At 37.8% G+C, this 15,729-nt stretch overlaps 1 protein-coding gene across 1 annotated transcript in view; it reads right to left on the minus strand.

Moving 5' to 3' along the window:
• Positions 1-15,729, minus strand: part of dock2 (dedicator of cytokinesis 2) — a 142,219-nt gene that overhangs the window by 13,128 nt on the left and 113,362 nt on the right. Inside the window, exons 29-37 of the mRNA XM_081611502.1 lie at positions 10,513-10,611; positions 10,307-10,401; positions 8,272-8,350; positions 8,057-8,157; positions 7,726-7,784; positions 6,483-6,631; positions 6,152-6,237; positions 5,780-5,936; positions 2,481-2,521 (exon numbers count right to left, since the gene is read on the minus strand). Of these exons, the coding sequence (XP_081467628.1) occupies positions 2,481-2,521; positions 5,780-5,936; positions 6,152-6,237; positions 6,483-6,631; positions 7,726-7,784; positions 8,057-8,157; positions 8,272-8,350; positions 10,307-10,401; positions 10,513-10,611 (866 nt within the window). The remainder of the gene's footprint in view (positions 1-2,480; positions 2,522-5,779; positions 5,937-6,151; positions 6,238-6,482; positions 6,632-7,725; positions 7,785-8,056; positions 8,158-8,271; positions 8,351-10,306; positions 10,402-10,512; positions 10,612-15,729) is intronic.

Below are 15,729 nucleotides of genomic sequence, written 5' to 3' on the forward strand. Positions count from 1 at the left end.
TAACATAAAGATAGAATAAATACACATGTGCAATCTTGAATATTTACTCACTGAGCCGTAACATCAGAATCTGTCTTTTATCAGATATCCGTTTGTGTTTCTGTAATATTTGTGCTTTAATGGTTTATAAAAACAAAACAAAGACAAAAACATTTTGAGTAGTTTGTCTGGGTTCAGAATGCGTACATCCTATTCATCACCGAAGAAAAAACGGCATACTGAAGATACTGACAGAAAAGCTGCTTTAGTTAACAAGAGCAAGATTTTTCATCATTTATTAAACATATCTATTATGCCTTTTCCCCTATTTAAATAATTGATCATCTAGGTAGTCTGAAGCAAGACATATGTAGTGGCATACTGTTGCCACTGTACTGTCACAGTAAAATAAGGTAGTACTATCCTCCGAGTTTGTCTACTTACTATTTCATCCTACTCTCTGGCAGTTATCCACAGTGGGGGAAAACTGTGGCCTTGTGCAAAGCACAATGCAACACGTGTTGATGTTACTAAGGTGCAGCAACATGTCAAATATGTTGGTTGATACACAGAAACACTACGAGTTATGCATTTCTTGTCCTTCACAGGTTTAAATTATTGTTTTAGTGAAAAGTGAAAACCTCAACCAAAAGACTGAAATCTTTTGGGTATTGCTTAGCAGGGTACAGGATTTATGTGAAAACAGGTGCTGCAGCTTATAGTAAAAAAAAAAAATAAATAAATAAATCACATCATCATCAAACCGGCTGCGTCCATAAACAGTAAACAATTAGGTGTTCAGGGGGTTTATTGAAATCTGTTATCCTAAGTGGAACAAAAATAAAAATGGGAAAATACTGGGAAAACATTCCAAACATTTTCATTTTAATAAATTACCAAAAAAATATATAAAAAAGAGAAAATACAAGAAAGAAAGCCAGAAGTAGTCAGAGGGCAGGAGGCATGTAGCCAAACTATTAATATTTCCAAGAAAAAAAATCTCAGCAACTTCCCCGTGGGATTTCCTGCCTCAGCCCATACACCAATAGTGCTGTGAAAAAGTGTTCAACCCGTTACAGATTTCAGAATTCATCATTTCATCAATTAAAGGAAGTCTCCAGAACATTAAGCTACTACTTCCAATGATCACTTTCTTTGTCTGAAGTGTTACCTTCCAAAAAGATCCTCTTTTTTGTCTTAATAGTTTCTAAATATTTTCCTAAAAATCTATAGAATCATCAAGATATTTGTTGGGAAATATGAAACGAGCATTTTGGGTTGCACAACATATCCAGTCTGTTTCTGAATCATGAACCTACTGAGGTAGGCGAAGCCTCAGTGCTTTGATTCCCTCAGCCACATTGACACCGATAACTATTTGCCTCTACATAACTTTTTTGGTTTCTGCTGAATATATTTCAGACGTACATGATCTGTGTCGTCCTGCTGGCTGGACCAACTAGCTGAGTTACATTTGCTGCCATCTGTACAATACCACCGACGATCCTCGTGCCTTACTGTCCTCTGCATTTCATTTACGTTTTCCTGCTACAACACTAATTACGTCGACATTTCATCAATGTCTGCGGAAGAACTGCTAATGAATCATTCAGGTATGTCTTGTGTTGTAGCGAGCCAGAGACTCGCAGGCGAGCGAGATCTTGGGGCCGAGGATGATTCTCCCAGTTGTATGCGTGTCAGTTTCCTCATCCTTCTCACGGCTCTGTTTGCATCCGTCTCCCTGCACTGTGTGAGAGCTTCTCGTTTGCTCATAACTGTACTCCCCTGGCAAGCACAGCACAGAATTTTTTAAATTTTTTTTATGCTTTGCATTTTTATCCATTTATTCAAGGTTTAGTAGGCTTCCGAGTTATTAAAAGACATCAGGTCCTCTGAGGAGACTTGGGCTGAAGACCAAATAGTTAATGGTAGCTGGATATGTTGTTGAGGCTAACTTCCTGGAAAATTCAGAAGTGACGCAAAAACCACGCACCCAAAACTCCAAACCAGATTCAAACATGGATTTTGTGAACCAATCCACTTCTAGTTCGATTCAAGTTTTGTCTGAAACTAATCCTAACCGTAGTTCCTCAGGAAGAATTAAAATCATCAGTCAACTCTTCTAACAAAAAGGCTACAAAAAAAAAAAAGGAAAACACAAGGTGAACTACATGACCTGACAGAAACTGTACAGTCTGGTTCTCTGTCAGTCATTTTTGTCTCTGCCCCTGCAAACATGCTGCCTCTCTCTGCCTTTACACCTCGCTGGTGCTCATCATGTCTCCTTCTGCTCTCTCTACTGTCAGGCCGCCACCTGATCCGTTGGATTTTGACATTAATTCAGCCGAACTTGTATAATCCCTTGTCAGATTACGAAACCGCACACACACACAGGAGCACACGCGTCGAGGCGCGCATTTCAAATGCAAGTAGACTGTACGAGACAGACGTGCAACGTTTAAAAGCATTTTAGGACAAATCAAGAACATAATGCAAAATACCTGATGTACATTCCTTCACGGTTGATGTCTTTGTAGAAGTTCTGCAGAAAATAGAAAGGAAGAAGTTGACTTACAGTGAATTTTGAGTGTGTGCTTTACCCAAAAACATGTCCACAAAAATTCTGGAGAGCTGCACAGAGTTTGAGTTTGTAATTCTGCATCTCTGCATTGCGAGTTTGTCCAACAGTGTGTTGCAGCACGAGCGCTTCACTGCATCCCTCTGGTATTGTGAGTGTGGTAATGCGCTGTTGTATCTGTATTTCCCAGTTTAATTAAGTTTAATAACATCTACGGAGAACTGAGACGTGGAACAAACTGATTTAACCCCACCTCTCATTATTGGCGAACGACACTCACAGTGAACACAAACACAACAAACACCAAAAATGCAAAATGAAAGAAAGCTAAAAAAGTTGGAAGAGTTAGACACTAATACAAAAATGGTGACATTTAGACGTACCACTGATTGTTTTGGGCTATTTGAATTCAGTAAGTGTATTTTGTGAGGTATATTTTCAACAACAGGGCCAAGAATAAAGTCTGCTGTATTTTGTTTTTTTTTTCTTGTATTAGATCACATTTTCCTTTTCTGAGATAAAATACAATGGGGGGCGTTTGCAGCTGAATGTTAAACAGTCTGAATAACAATGAACACCTCCAAGACTGAACATTGGTTCTGAGTGGGAAAAGTGTTGTTTTCCCACTCTGGGTCAGGAAAGAGAAGTCGCCTCAAGAGGGACAGTTTAAGTGGCTTATTCGTCATCGCTGATAGAACAGAGAAGGAGATTGACAGGGGCGTTGGGGCTACATTTACAGAGATGAAGATGCTATACACGTCTGTTTTTGGTGAAGTGAGAGCTGACACAAAAGGTGAAGCATTCCATCTCAATTCTTCACCCCCTAAATTTATAGCAAAGGTAGCTGAAATGAGCAAACCAATGGATCAAAAGTGCATGATTGCTTGATTGATAGATGAATTGATGGATGGACTGACAGCCACAGTATGTATCAGATAACGCATCCATTCAGTGTTTGGACACATCATTTCCAAACATTCAATGGGATTGGACAACTGGCTCGAAAGATTTTTGGTTTGCTTTCCTTTAATCCCATATCGAACATGAGATACAGCAGGTTAACAAGTTACTCCAGTTTTTTTTGAAGCTTTGATGTGTAGTCATTGATTAGTCCAAACGTTCTGCTATTTTCTATAAACGGAACGTATAAAACCTTATACATCTGTTTTTTTTGTTTTTCTTTCTTTTTTCTGTTAGTAATAAAAAGTAATATGAACTCAAAGCTGTGGGGAAGCCTTCGTGCATTTTTTCTTTTCTTTTCTTTTTTTTAAACTTTTAAACCTTCCAGTGTTTTAGGGTATAGTGGGAGTGGATTTTCCTACATCCAATCAATCACCTGTCAACTGGATTACGTAGCTATTTAATTTTAAATTAACACAAATCATTCAGTAAATTGGAACATGAAAAACTTTTTGGAAAAAAAGCTGATTGCACAGAAATGCCTCTGAAACTTTCATATGCAAGTTAGATTGGGATATTTTGGCCAGAGGAGTATGAATGCCTTTACATTTAGAAGTACATTTCTGTTCCTTTGAAAATGCATCTGCATCAGGAGGCCTGGCAAATAACAAATATGTGAGTGATTGTGTGTGTTAGCCCGGGGAGGGGTGTAAATACGAGAGTGCTTGCTAGCCTGGAGAAAGGATTTTTCAGCCCAAGAAATAAATTAAATAGAATATCTAATGGGCAACTACCACAAGCCGTAGGCTAAATACTTTTGCCATTTCCCAGCAGCGTTCTTCTAAAAACTACAATGTATGACGTGAACACACACAGATGCACGGATTCATATTTACGTGAGATTTTTTCTCAGTTTGATAATAAATGGCTCATTAAAAACAGCAGAATGAAGGAGTAGTTTGATAAGGCTACTTATTTTGAATAAAAAAATTACAAACTGTAAGATTATTTAATGCAATCATTTGAATGGTCATCTAACAGGATACATGTAATCAGTGCATAGAATGATTAAACCTTTTGTAAACAGCCTGAAGCTGAACTATCTCTAGATCAATCACCTCAAAAATTTAAAGCGGTAAAAATAGATATATTATTTAAAAATCATTATAAAAGACATTGTAATGTTAGAACAAAATCACCAAATGGATTTTGTTTATATTTTAACTCCATGCAAACATGGAAAAGGTGCAATTATAGAAGGAAATAAATCAGGAAAAGTCCGTATTTATTCAGGTGCACAATCACACTGATACCAAACATTTTGAATTTGATTTGCCCCGTTTAAACCTCCGACATTTCATTTGGTGCGCTCCTGGCTGCTAACGTGAGAGTAAACACCATAGTGAGATCAAAAGAGCTGTCTGAAGCCTTCAGACAGACGACTGTGGCAACTTCGATGTCTGGTAAGGGATTTAAGGAGGTATGAAAAGAATGAGAAATCAACTACTCACTCTATTGTATGGAAGATAGTATAAAAGTGAAGGATATTTAAAACAACTGCCAGTATGCTCAGAGCTGATGATAGAATAATTTCATGCCGAAAGCAGGCCACATGATGCTAAAAGAAGACTCCAAAAATCTGGTAAATAAACCTGAGAATTAAAAAAAATGAAAAAACTTGCTAAGAATGAGATGACTAAATATAGGCTGTACAGTCTCTGAGATGGTTACAAAAAGTACCTCATCAAAGTTATCACAACCAAAGGTGATAACACTGGTTGCTAGAAGGGTAGGGTTTTCTCATTTTTCCTTTAATAATCCATGAGTGAACGCCCATCTACTCTAGATTCAGTATTCACAGATTCATCTATTTGTGAACTTTTCTGCTCAATGCATTTCCAAAATATTTGTGAAAATTTTGCCTGTTTTCTGATTTTTTTTTCCCCCAATGAGCATATGAAAAATATTTAAGAAAAAAAAGAAGTCAAAAAAGATTATTTTTTGTTATGTCACTGACATCTCCAAAGATAAATAAACACAAGTGTTGACATAATTGTGTGAACATTTCTTGATAAAAAACAGCACTTATTGGGTTTTTCTATTTTTTTTCCACACAACTTTATGTGTCTGAAAGATTCAGCAAGCATACATCAGGAGTAAAAAGAAACTTAATATAGTTTCTAACATGGAAGTATTAAGGTTAGCTCAGCTTTTACATGCAAGTTGTTCTCTGGGAGCTAATATGCTTATAGGTCTTTTTCAAAAGCAAGTTACTGACATCTCTGACACCTCAGGGTTTATTTTAGTGGTGTTTTTACTAACCAGGAGATTGACAGTGCAGCTCATGCGGTTGTTGCGGCTGTCATCACTCATCACGGTGCGGTAGTCAAGGAGACGAGTCAGGAGACCCTTAACCAAAGAGACAAAGTGCTGCACCTGTGGCTTCAGTGTGGATTTCTCAGCTGCGCAGTCCAACAAGCTGGTAGAGGAGAATAAACAGCTTAATTATCAACAACCTGAAACAGGGTTTGTTTTTCAGTGCTGCTAGCTTTCTGTGTTTCTCTAGTGTTGACAGACAAAGAAAGGCAATACTAGCTGCAAAGCTTATTCTAAGGGAACAGCAAATATAACACTTTAAGCTGAAATATTTATTTGTCATTTTTGGATTTGATGTGCTTAAATACTCAGGCCTACATGGTTTCTAAAAGTTGCATGTATTGTTCATCTCCTCCTCCACCTTCCACCTCATGATCCAACTTCAAGATTATCTCGTTTTCAAACTGTTGGGGAAAAAAGTACAGGTTTGGAGAAGAAAGAGTGGATAAATTAGGGAAAAGCAAACAAAAAAAAAAGACAAATCAATTATGCAAATGCAATTAGAATGTCCCATGTTTCAGATTCAACATTGCAGGAAATCAGTGTAGTAATTTTATGTGTATATGCTTTTGGTTTCCAACCAGACCAGATATTTCTTTGTTATGTTCACTGTGATGTTGTTGAAATTTCATGCACAGTGCTTATCCACCTTCTGGAAGTTTCCAAACTGGACATGCTCGCAGGAGATCATGTCGAAAAAGATGGGGATCGTGGCTCTTCTCAGCTCCTCCTCAGGAATCAAAGTCATCTCCAGGATTGGACCCACCATACCAGGGATGAAACAGATCTTATGACTTCCTGCAAAAGACAAATTCATGCACAGGAATTAAGGATGTGCGATCACTGTTTCGTTTCTCAGTGGCACAAAAAAAAAAAGAGAGAGATGTATAACAAGAAATGTGATTTATCAAATTAATGATACATTCTAATTGTTGTTTATGAGATTGTTATTTTTGCTGTTTAAATGATCGTTTTTCTCTATTAGTTCCACAAAAGCGCAAATAAATATAACTATGTACTAGAAAACCAAAGTAGAAGTAATTATTGAATGCTGATTGAAGAACATTTGCGCTGCTTGGTGCATCTGAAGTAGTTTATAAGAAAATGTTTTGTTTTTAAAGCAGCATTTGCTCTTTTGGGGTTCTGGTTATATGCGACGGCTGCATCGGCAAACAGACTGTGTTGAGTTTCTACAAACTTTCTTTTAATCATCCTGTTTGTCACGATAAATACTAGAAATATCTCCAGAAAAACTGAAGCCCACAGCACCCATTTTTAATGTGAGTATTCCAACTAATCCTAAACATGAACTTACAATACTCATATAATTAAAGTGCTTTCAAGTTTTGCTGTGAAAACCTACAGCACTGTGGCATAAAAAACACCTGCAAGTGTCATTGCTTTTGCTTGCGTGTCATATCTAAAAAAATTTATAAAATGGTTTTGCTTTAAAGTGCTTTTCTGAGCCTTTGACCTCATCTTGAAATCACATTTAGACCTTTGAACTTGAGTTTAAGAAGCCCTGAACTGGACCTTTGACACAGTTTAGTTATGATGCTTCCTATGGGAGATCCTGTGTCTTGGTATAAGCATGCTTTGGGGTTTTGTGAAAAACAAGGACAAAGAAAACACACCAAAAAAGCACAAGAAACCCAAACTACATTGTGTGGTCTCTGTTGGTTCCCTTTTACTTTCTTTCAACTAATTCCCTGAGTCTCTGCGCACAAAACTGACAAAAGCGTTCTCCTTTTCTTTTAACTCTGGTTTTTGTGGTATTTACCACATTTGCATCTCTATTTTAGCATGCAGCATCCACCTGAGTGCTCTGGGTTTTAAATTTAAATCTGCGAATCTTCTGTAAAAACTTTGCACAATTCATTACAGCTTCTCACCAAGTTTGTACCAGATGTCACGTATAGCGAAGCCAATGAGCCTTCTCATATCTCCATATCTGAAAGAAATATGTGCAAGAGTGAGAATAAAAGGGAAAGCACATACAAATTGATAAGAGGGGAAAAGTCATCCCCTCAGTTTGCAACAACTACCTAATCAATACTTATTTTCACCTTCAGAAACTGAACATCCCCTTAGGAAAGATAGTGCAGCGCTGCTCTACCTCAACTGAATTGATCTCCTGTCTACAGGTAACAGAGGCTCTTAATAGGTAGCGCCATTAGCGCAGATGTGGTAAAAAAGGAAGAAATTAAATGTTTGCACTCTCACTTGACCAGAATCTTGTTCCTTTTGGTCGGAGAGAAATGCTGAAGCTGCAGAGACTCTTGAGTGATAAACGCCACCGCCAAGTGGAAGTAGTTATTCCACAGCTATGGAGACGGAGACAGCAGAGAAAGTATTCAGGAAGCATAATAAACAGTGCAACAGAAAAGACGATCACAGCCACATAATATTTTTATGTACTGTATACAAAATACAATAACCTGCACTTCGAAGTCATCATTAGTCAGGAACTTTTGGTTCATTGTGTCAGCGTAGGTATTGATGGCTCTCAGGAACACCCTAAAGGACGAATCAATGTTAAAAATGAATATATTCATGTTATATTGTTTAATTCAACTGTAGTATGGGATATTTCCAATGGTATTCTAGTTTTTTTTTTATTAAAACGCTAGACTTAATGTCTTTGTTTTTCTTTCCTAATTAATTCTAAATTTTGTGAATAAAGTGGAAATTTTAAGATGGACGAGCACAGATGCTTTTATTAACATTTTTACAAACTAAAAATGTTTTCGAACACAAAGCAAAGTAGAAGGAATGAGATTCTGGCATAACACTGATGGGATGTTCAAAAACTCTTGGAATCAGAAAAGGTGAGGTTTATTAAAACTGCCTAATTTCCTAGGATGAAACCACTTTTTTTCAGTTAAATGTTTAATAGTGTGTGGCTGGAATCTTCCATACAGTTAAAATGTTTTGGTGTGTGTTTGGGATAATTTTACAACTGGAAGACACAATTATGTCCAAGTTTAAATCATCTAACTGTTTAGGTTAGGTATATTTAGAGATTTAGTGTTTATCCAGCCTTAAATATTATTAAAATTATTCTAAGTTTAAACACAAAACGCTTATTCATCAAATATACCTTTTTCTTTATTCATTTTTTTTGTCATTTTGTCCAAACTGCTCAATCTTTTGGGATGATAAAGCTTTTCTCCTTGAAGGGACTGGAATTGTTCATGTAGGCAGCTACAAATTCCAGTTCAGCTTGATTTTGTTTACTGTTTTATTGGTCAGGACCTTCTCAGTGCATGACGATGTAACATGCTTCACTGCAGACAGTGACAATGATGCTTCATCTACTTCTAGTGAGATTCGGTCAGGTTTGAGTCCTGGTGATCCCTGGGTTGTTCCTGAACACGCTTACACATTACCGTTCATCTGAGGGTGACAGTTTGGGTCAGATGATTGAAACTTAAGGGCATTTTGGTATTTGCAAACATGCAAAGTACAGCTAAAAACTAATTTTGGATCTAAGTAGACTGACATTACATTTTTAGAATGATCTCATATACACTTGTGAAGGCAATTAATATTTTTTTAAATTAATTACATCTGTTAGATGCATGAAGATTTCATTAAAGACCCATATTTAAAATAAAAATCAGATCCATGATAAATGGATGTAACCCTTTACATTGGCACTGCAATGATCAGTAACAAAACTAATCTTGTGTGAGAACAAAAACAAAATCCAATGAATAAAAATGTGTAATGCATCAAAAACAGTTTTTTTTTTCTAGATAAGGAATTTCATGGCGTTTCATACCGTAAACTGCTTTTTCAGGGGTTTTTTAAACTATTGCTATTCTTCTATGTCGGCAGAAGCATGACAGCAGCTCGACACACTGAGTGCAGAGGTATCAGTGAGATGTTATTTAATGCATTTTTGAACTTAAGGAGAAACTGCTTCCAGCCTCTTTTGGCCCAAACACTATCTATCATCATTATCCAGAGCCAAATGACATCCACTCTCATTCCCCTTCCTCCTACATTTTCTATGTAGTGGGACTCAAATGCTATATTTGCACACTTCTTCCAGACTCCTAGTCTACAGAGTGAGTTGTTCTTCTTTTTTACTTCACTTTCTCTTCCACCTATTGGCTTCACAGCTTTAGCCTCCCCTCTGGCTCCTTTCATTGATAGATTTTTGCTCTATCAGTCGGCGCACACCAGCGTATTTGTCACATCAGCCGTTTTCATCATTACAGCCCTGATCCCGGCTTCACTATCTCTAACTCATCTCAGTGTGGGTTAGTGCAGATGAACAATTCATTGTGGATGTTGACAGTCCTTTAAGATGTAGCGCCATGCCTCATGGGTCGAACAGCAGGCCGTATAGCAGGGCTGCTGTGGCTTATTTAGCAGAATGAAGGAATCTCGCGATTGTGCATCGTCCAACCTCTAGGCCCTGTGTGAATGCAAGCATGTCAGTTTTGCTCATTATGAAGTACCGACCTGTTCTGCACCATGATCATGGCCATCCAGTCAGAGGGATATACATGTTTCCCAATCAGGTCCTTGAAAAGCAGGAAGGACTCCATCAGGAAGTCCTTCGATTAAAGAGAAAAAAAAGTGAATCACTTCCTATAAAACCTTAAGCAATCTAGTTGAAAAGATTGCTTATTGCCTGCAAATTTTGAGGTGTGTGTGTGTGAAGTTACCACTAGATCAGTAGTTCCAGTAAAGGTTTCTATGTACGTGGCATAATGACGATCATCCATCTGACTCAGGATTGCTGTCATGCAGGCAACAACTCTCGACTAAAAGAGGTAAAACGAAATAAAACAGAAGGAGGGGAAAAGGCAACATTACTTTTCTTGAAGGTTTTCATCTGAAGCCAAGAACTGAAAAAACAAAACAAAAAAACAATTGTTGCTCCATGTTGTTTCAGGTAACTATAAGGAAACACCTGCAGACACCAGCTCTGCCGCTCGGTAAGTTATGACATTAGCATTCCAGTCAAAAAGCGTCAACGAGATCGAGCTGCAGGATGGCAGTCTCAGCAGGAAAACGTGTTATCCCTGATGTTATTTTTAAAGTGCCTGCATGTGCCAACAAGAGGGCAACGAAATGTTATTCCCAAATTATCATAATTGCTATAAACAAACAAAACCATTGCCAAGGGGACTGGCGGTCTTTTCTATTTCTAGATTACCTTCATTGGCTTACATGAGACAGACGGAAGATTTATCAGAGGTTTATGTAAGAGTCAAACACACAAGGCACTAAAGCTGCCTGCATTTTTATTTGAGAAAAGCGGCAGACTTCAATTCGGTGTGAATATGGTGAAAATAAGGAATATTATGTAATGGATAAAACTACTTTAAAACTACTAATACATAATAACAGCAACATTATGTAGTGAATTGGTAGCAAAATCATAGCTTCAACTTTAACAATTTTTGACAGCAGAGTACACATACTTTTACATTGTATTTTATCTTATTTAATCAATGCAAATGCAACAATACGATTTTTTTCTGCATTATTAGTGATCATTATCCATTTTTAATGCTCTTTTTGAATTTAAACGACTGCAGTTGGATACCAGAAGTGTTATTAGAATTTAGCAGAAGTGCTAAATTCTAATGTTGCATAGCAATTATTTTAGTAATTACATAAAATTAGCAAGTTATTACATTATCACAAAGCAAATGTGAGATTGTTACCATGTTGTGACTGAATTGTAAAAAAAACAAAAAAAACATCTACAAATGTTTTTCAAATTATGGTTTACCGGTAGTTTTCTTTTTTCTTTATGAACATTTGCATTAAACATAAAAATATAGATTCAGAGCAAGTAGCTAGTCTGGTATGTAGGTCACCCATACTTTATCATTTATTGCATTATCAGTAAATAGTGATTCAAAATTCTGACCACCTAATCTGGACATCATTTGGACATTAACAGGAGCACAGAATCAAAAGCCTTGGTTTTGTTTTCTTCCTCTGCTTGAGTGCTTCCAGATCTTTAACTCAAATCCACATAGAGATCGCAAATCTGTTTCAGAGAGCCCCACAGATGTACAGGTATTTCTGCATGCCAGCGCTTGGGTGAAATTATCCACCAGAGCTGGCAGCGAAAAAGGGGAGGCAAGCAAAAGAGAAGAGAGATGATGGATGGCTAATTGAGGATGAGAGATGAACGGCATCCAGTGCGGTGACAGCTTTCACCTTTTCCTGTCGCAACAAAATAAGTAGGGTCTATATAATTTGTGCTTTTTTTTCTCTTTTCGCTCTAAAGGAGAAAACCGGAAGCGTGTTACAATAATAAATCAAATAGAGACCCATAAATTGACACTAGAGCGTCCATTGAATTACATGAAAAGGCTCATTAAATAAATATGTCACTGGATATGAAGACTCCTAGATTCTAAAAGGAATCTGTTTGAACTTAGTGCATGAGAAGCCATTTTCTCCTGCTAACTTCTGCAATTTAGTGACACCAGAGACCACTTCTGAAGACTCGCATCTTTTATCTCTCTCTTCTCTTTCTCTACTTCTCCTCTCCTGCATGCTCCCCTATTAAATGTGCCAGGAGACCATTTTAATCTGACATCTAAGCACTGACTAATTAGCGGACGTATCCCGTTACTCAACTACCTTAATTTTATTTCAAAACTCAGTGGTGATATTAATATAATCAACTTCTGGCTTTAAAACCCAACTCCACTGTTATTGTCCATCCTAAAGACAGTATTGTGGGAGTTTAATCTAACTATACAATTTTATGTGTCTAACCATCCCCCAAAAACTCGGCATCTATAGACAGGACTGAACAGGACAATTAACTCAAGTCTGCCTTTCTCTTCAATCGTTTCCTCTTTAGTGTGCAGCCACTGAACAGTAACAAGATTAGGAACCCACCCACGCACTTGGTCACTTACCGATATTATTTGACGGAGGATTTTTGCCTCCATGATCACTCTGTGTGTGTGCGTGTGTGTGTGTGTGTGTGTGTGTGTGTTTGCCTGTGCATGTCTGCAAATTAAAGTGCAGATCATGTGCTGCATTGTCCTATTTCACTGTAATTACTATTGTCTGAAGATCAGAGAATAGGTCTAAATGCTCAAGGGGGCAAACTGTTTGTCTGCGCTCTAAATAATGTGTTTCATTAGCACCTTCAAGGAGATGCTAAAAAGTTTGGAGAGCACATTTGCCAGCTGTGTATTAATAAAGCCATCACTGGTGTCAAAGGGATTTCAGGGCTTGTTGAGGCAATGTCCTCCACTCCCATCCTCTCCCAACAGAGTTGATTAAAATATATTAAAAGCTATAATTTCTAACTTGCTTTGAAATGAGAGTTCCTTGAAAAATGTCTGTAATATAGACAAAAATGACAAAAAAAAAAAAAAAAAAAAAAAAATATATATATATATATATATATATATATATATATATATTCAGCTTTACTACAGTAAAAAAAAAACAGAAGCCACAGAGCACACTATATTTTATGGTGGAAATTGGTTGAATTTTACAACATAATGACATTTTCTAGTATCAGTTTACACACAGCGGTGACAGGAATATATAAATATTTAAGCCTCGCCGTGGTACTGAGAAAAGGGTATAATCGAAATCCTGAAAAACTTTTTTTTTCAGAAAGAAAACCTTTAGTCATTGTGGAAATGTGTGCTGACGCGGCCACTGCTGCGTGGACAGCAATGGTGAAGCGCAGATGTACCTGTATAAATCCCATTCATGACGCTGAACAGATAAAATTAGCACGTGTAAATGTTAATGTTCAGCCTTTAAATTGAATGGTTTGAATAAATGTTTTACCTGCCAGCTTACAGTTGCTGGTTAGCTCTTCTTTCATGCTCCTGCACTAAATGATAAAACATTTAGACCAAGCTAAATAAATAAATAAGAAACACAGTCCAGCTAGAAACAGATTGCCGCACTAGTGAGGCACGCTAGTGTTCACTGGCTCATTAAATATACATGGGTATTTTCTCAGAATACACAATTGAATTTACATTTTACTTATACAGCGAAATTAATTCAATATCAGGATGTGGTAGCGAGAACAGAGTTTTTTGTGGCTATCTGCCTGTCTGTCTAGAAGCTATGTGTTTAAAAGTGTGCAGAAATATGCACACAGTTGTTGCAACTTTTCTACATAAACCTTCTCTCTCCCTCACCTTGACCAATTTATGCGCGACTTACATTTGAAATTTATGAGTAAAGGCAATCTTCCTCCTGGATTTATTTTAATTTAATTTGCCAAAGTTTAATTGTACACATTAAGCATCCCTCAGAGGTACTCGGGGCGGGTGGGGGGGCGGATTAACATTAAATCACGATTAATGCAATTTAAAACTAAGCAGGAAGCGTTTATAACCCAAAGAAAAGCGTGTCACACAGACCCAGCACGATTCCTACCTGTGTATGAAGCATTTAAACTTAAAAAAAAAAAAGACAGGAACGTCATCACACAGCTAAAACCTGAATACAGGAGCCAGTAAAGTAAGCATTAAAATAACAGATCAAAACATCATAACTATGACTAGCTTTAACAAGCAGAAAGATTAGGTTTGAATTGTGTCTCCTTTCTACCTTTTCCTCTTCTCTTTCCATCTTCTATCCTTTATTGCTCCATTTGAGGCTTCCTCCCAGGTGGGAAATCATTACATGGCTCACAACTGTGATTTTCCAATATTTTTTTCTTTTAAACAGAACACCTAAAAAAAAAAAAGCCTCGCTGGGAGCCTGCGGCACCACTCCACAGACACAAACTCGTCTTTGACCTCGCTCTATTACACCCAAACACACATGAGCTCGCATGTTTCCCCAGACCCAGAGGGTGAGATATAAAGCTGAGGGGGCCTAGAGGTAGAGATGGATTGTCAGGTGGTTTAATTAGAGCTGCTGTATTTGTCTGAGACAAAGATTTAAGGGGGGGGGGGGGGCTCTTTGCATTTGGAGCATGAGCGTCAACGTAGCGGTCTGGTAAGGAAACAGATCAATGTGTCCTCATTCTTCTCCCCTCAAGTCAAGAGCAAGGAGACAAATTCAGGTGATACTAATAGGAGAGAGAAAAGGTAGGAAAGGAGGGAATTCAAGGAGAAAGGAATAAAAGTGTGAAGATGAGAGGACAGGAGGACTAGAAAAATGGGATCGAATGAGATATTTGCAAGCTAAAATACGGAGATTTTTCTCTTTCTCCTGCCTAGACAGCATGCTCCTTCTCCTCCCTTCTCCGTCTCTCTCTTTGACAATGACATCCTTCTCCTCTCATCCTGCACTCCAGAATCAAATAGCTGTGACCATGCTCTAACACAGCCATCACTCGCATCAGACCCCTCTTGCCGCTTTAGCCTGCATGTGTATGCACAACCCCACTTACATCGGTACAAGAGCGTACAGGAGCTGTTCTCTCTCTCACTAGAGGTCAACCGAAACACAACACAAGGTGAGTCAACCACTTTGCCGTGGCGCATATATCACTGGTTATTCTCAGATAGGGGAGGGGGTCGCCGGGGACACTCATGAGGATGCTGCATCAGAGAAACAGTCGGTGAATAGTAACACGCACAAAATCTCACTCAGGATGTTGGGGGAAGTCTAGAAACACTAATACATAAATACATTTAGAGACTGACAACTTCAGCTGGCTAATCTTAGAAGACACTCGTACTTCTTGAAATTCTTTTAGGGTTTTGTCACATTTTTGTTGGGAATTTATGCAGCTAGACCGGGACAAGGGGAATTCGCCACTGAACAGGAACACAAATCATGTTTTTCAAGGCTTTGTCAAATACAAAATCTGAGAAATGTGACGCACATTTTTATTTCGACTGGATGAGGAGCATCTGTGAAGATGTGTCATGTAGTCTTGCATATGTTTTTTTTTCTAATCAGATTTAGGTCAG

This window comes from Poecilia reticulata, chromosome 10 (assembly GCF_904066995.2).
Source record: "Poecilia reticulata chromosome 10, P_reticulata-male-v2, whole genome shotgun sequence".
In the NCBI taxonomy this organism is placed as follows: Eukaryota; Metazoa; Chordata; class Actinopteri; order Cyprinodontiformes; family Poeciliidae; genus Poecilia; species Poecilia reticulata.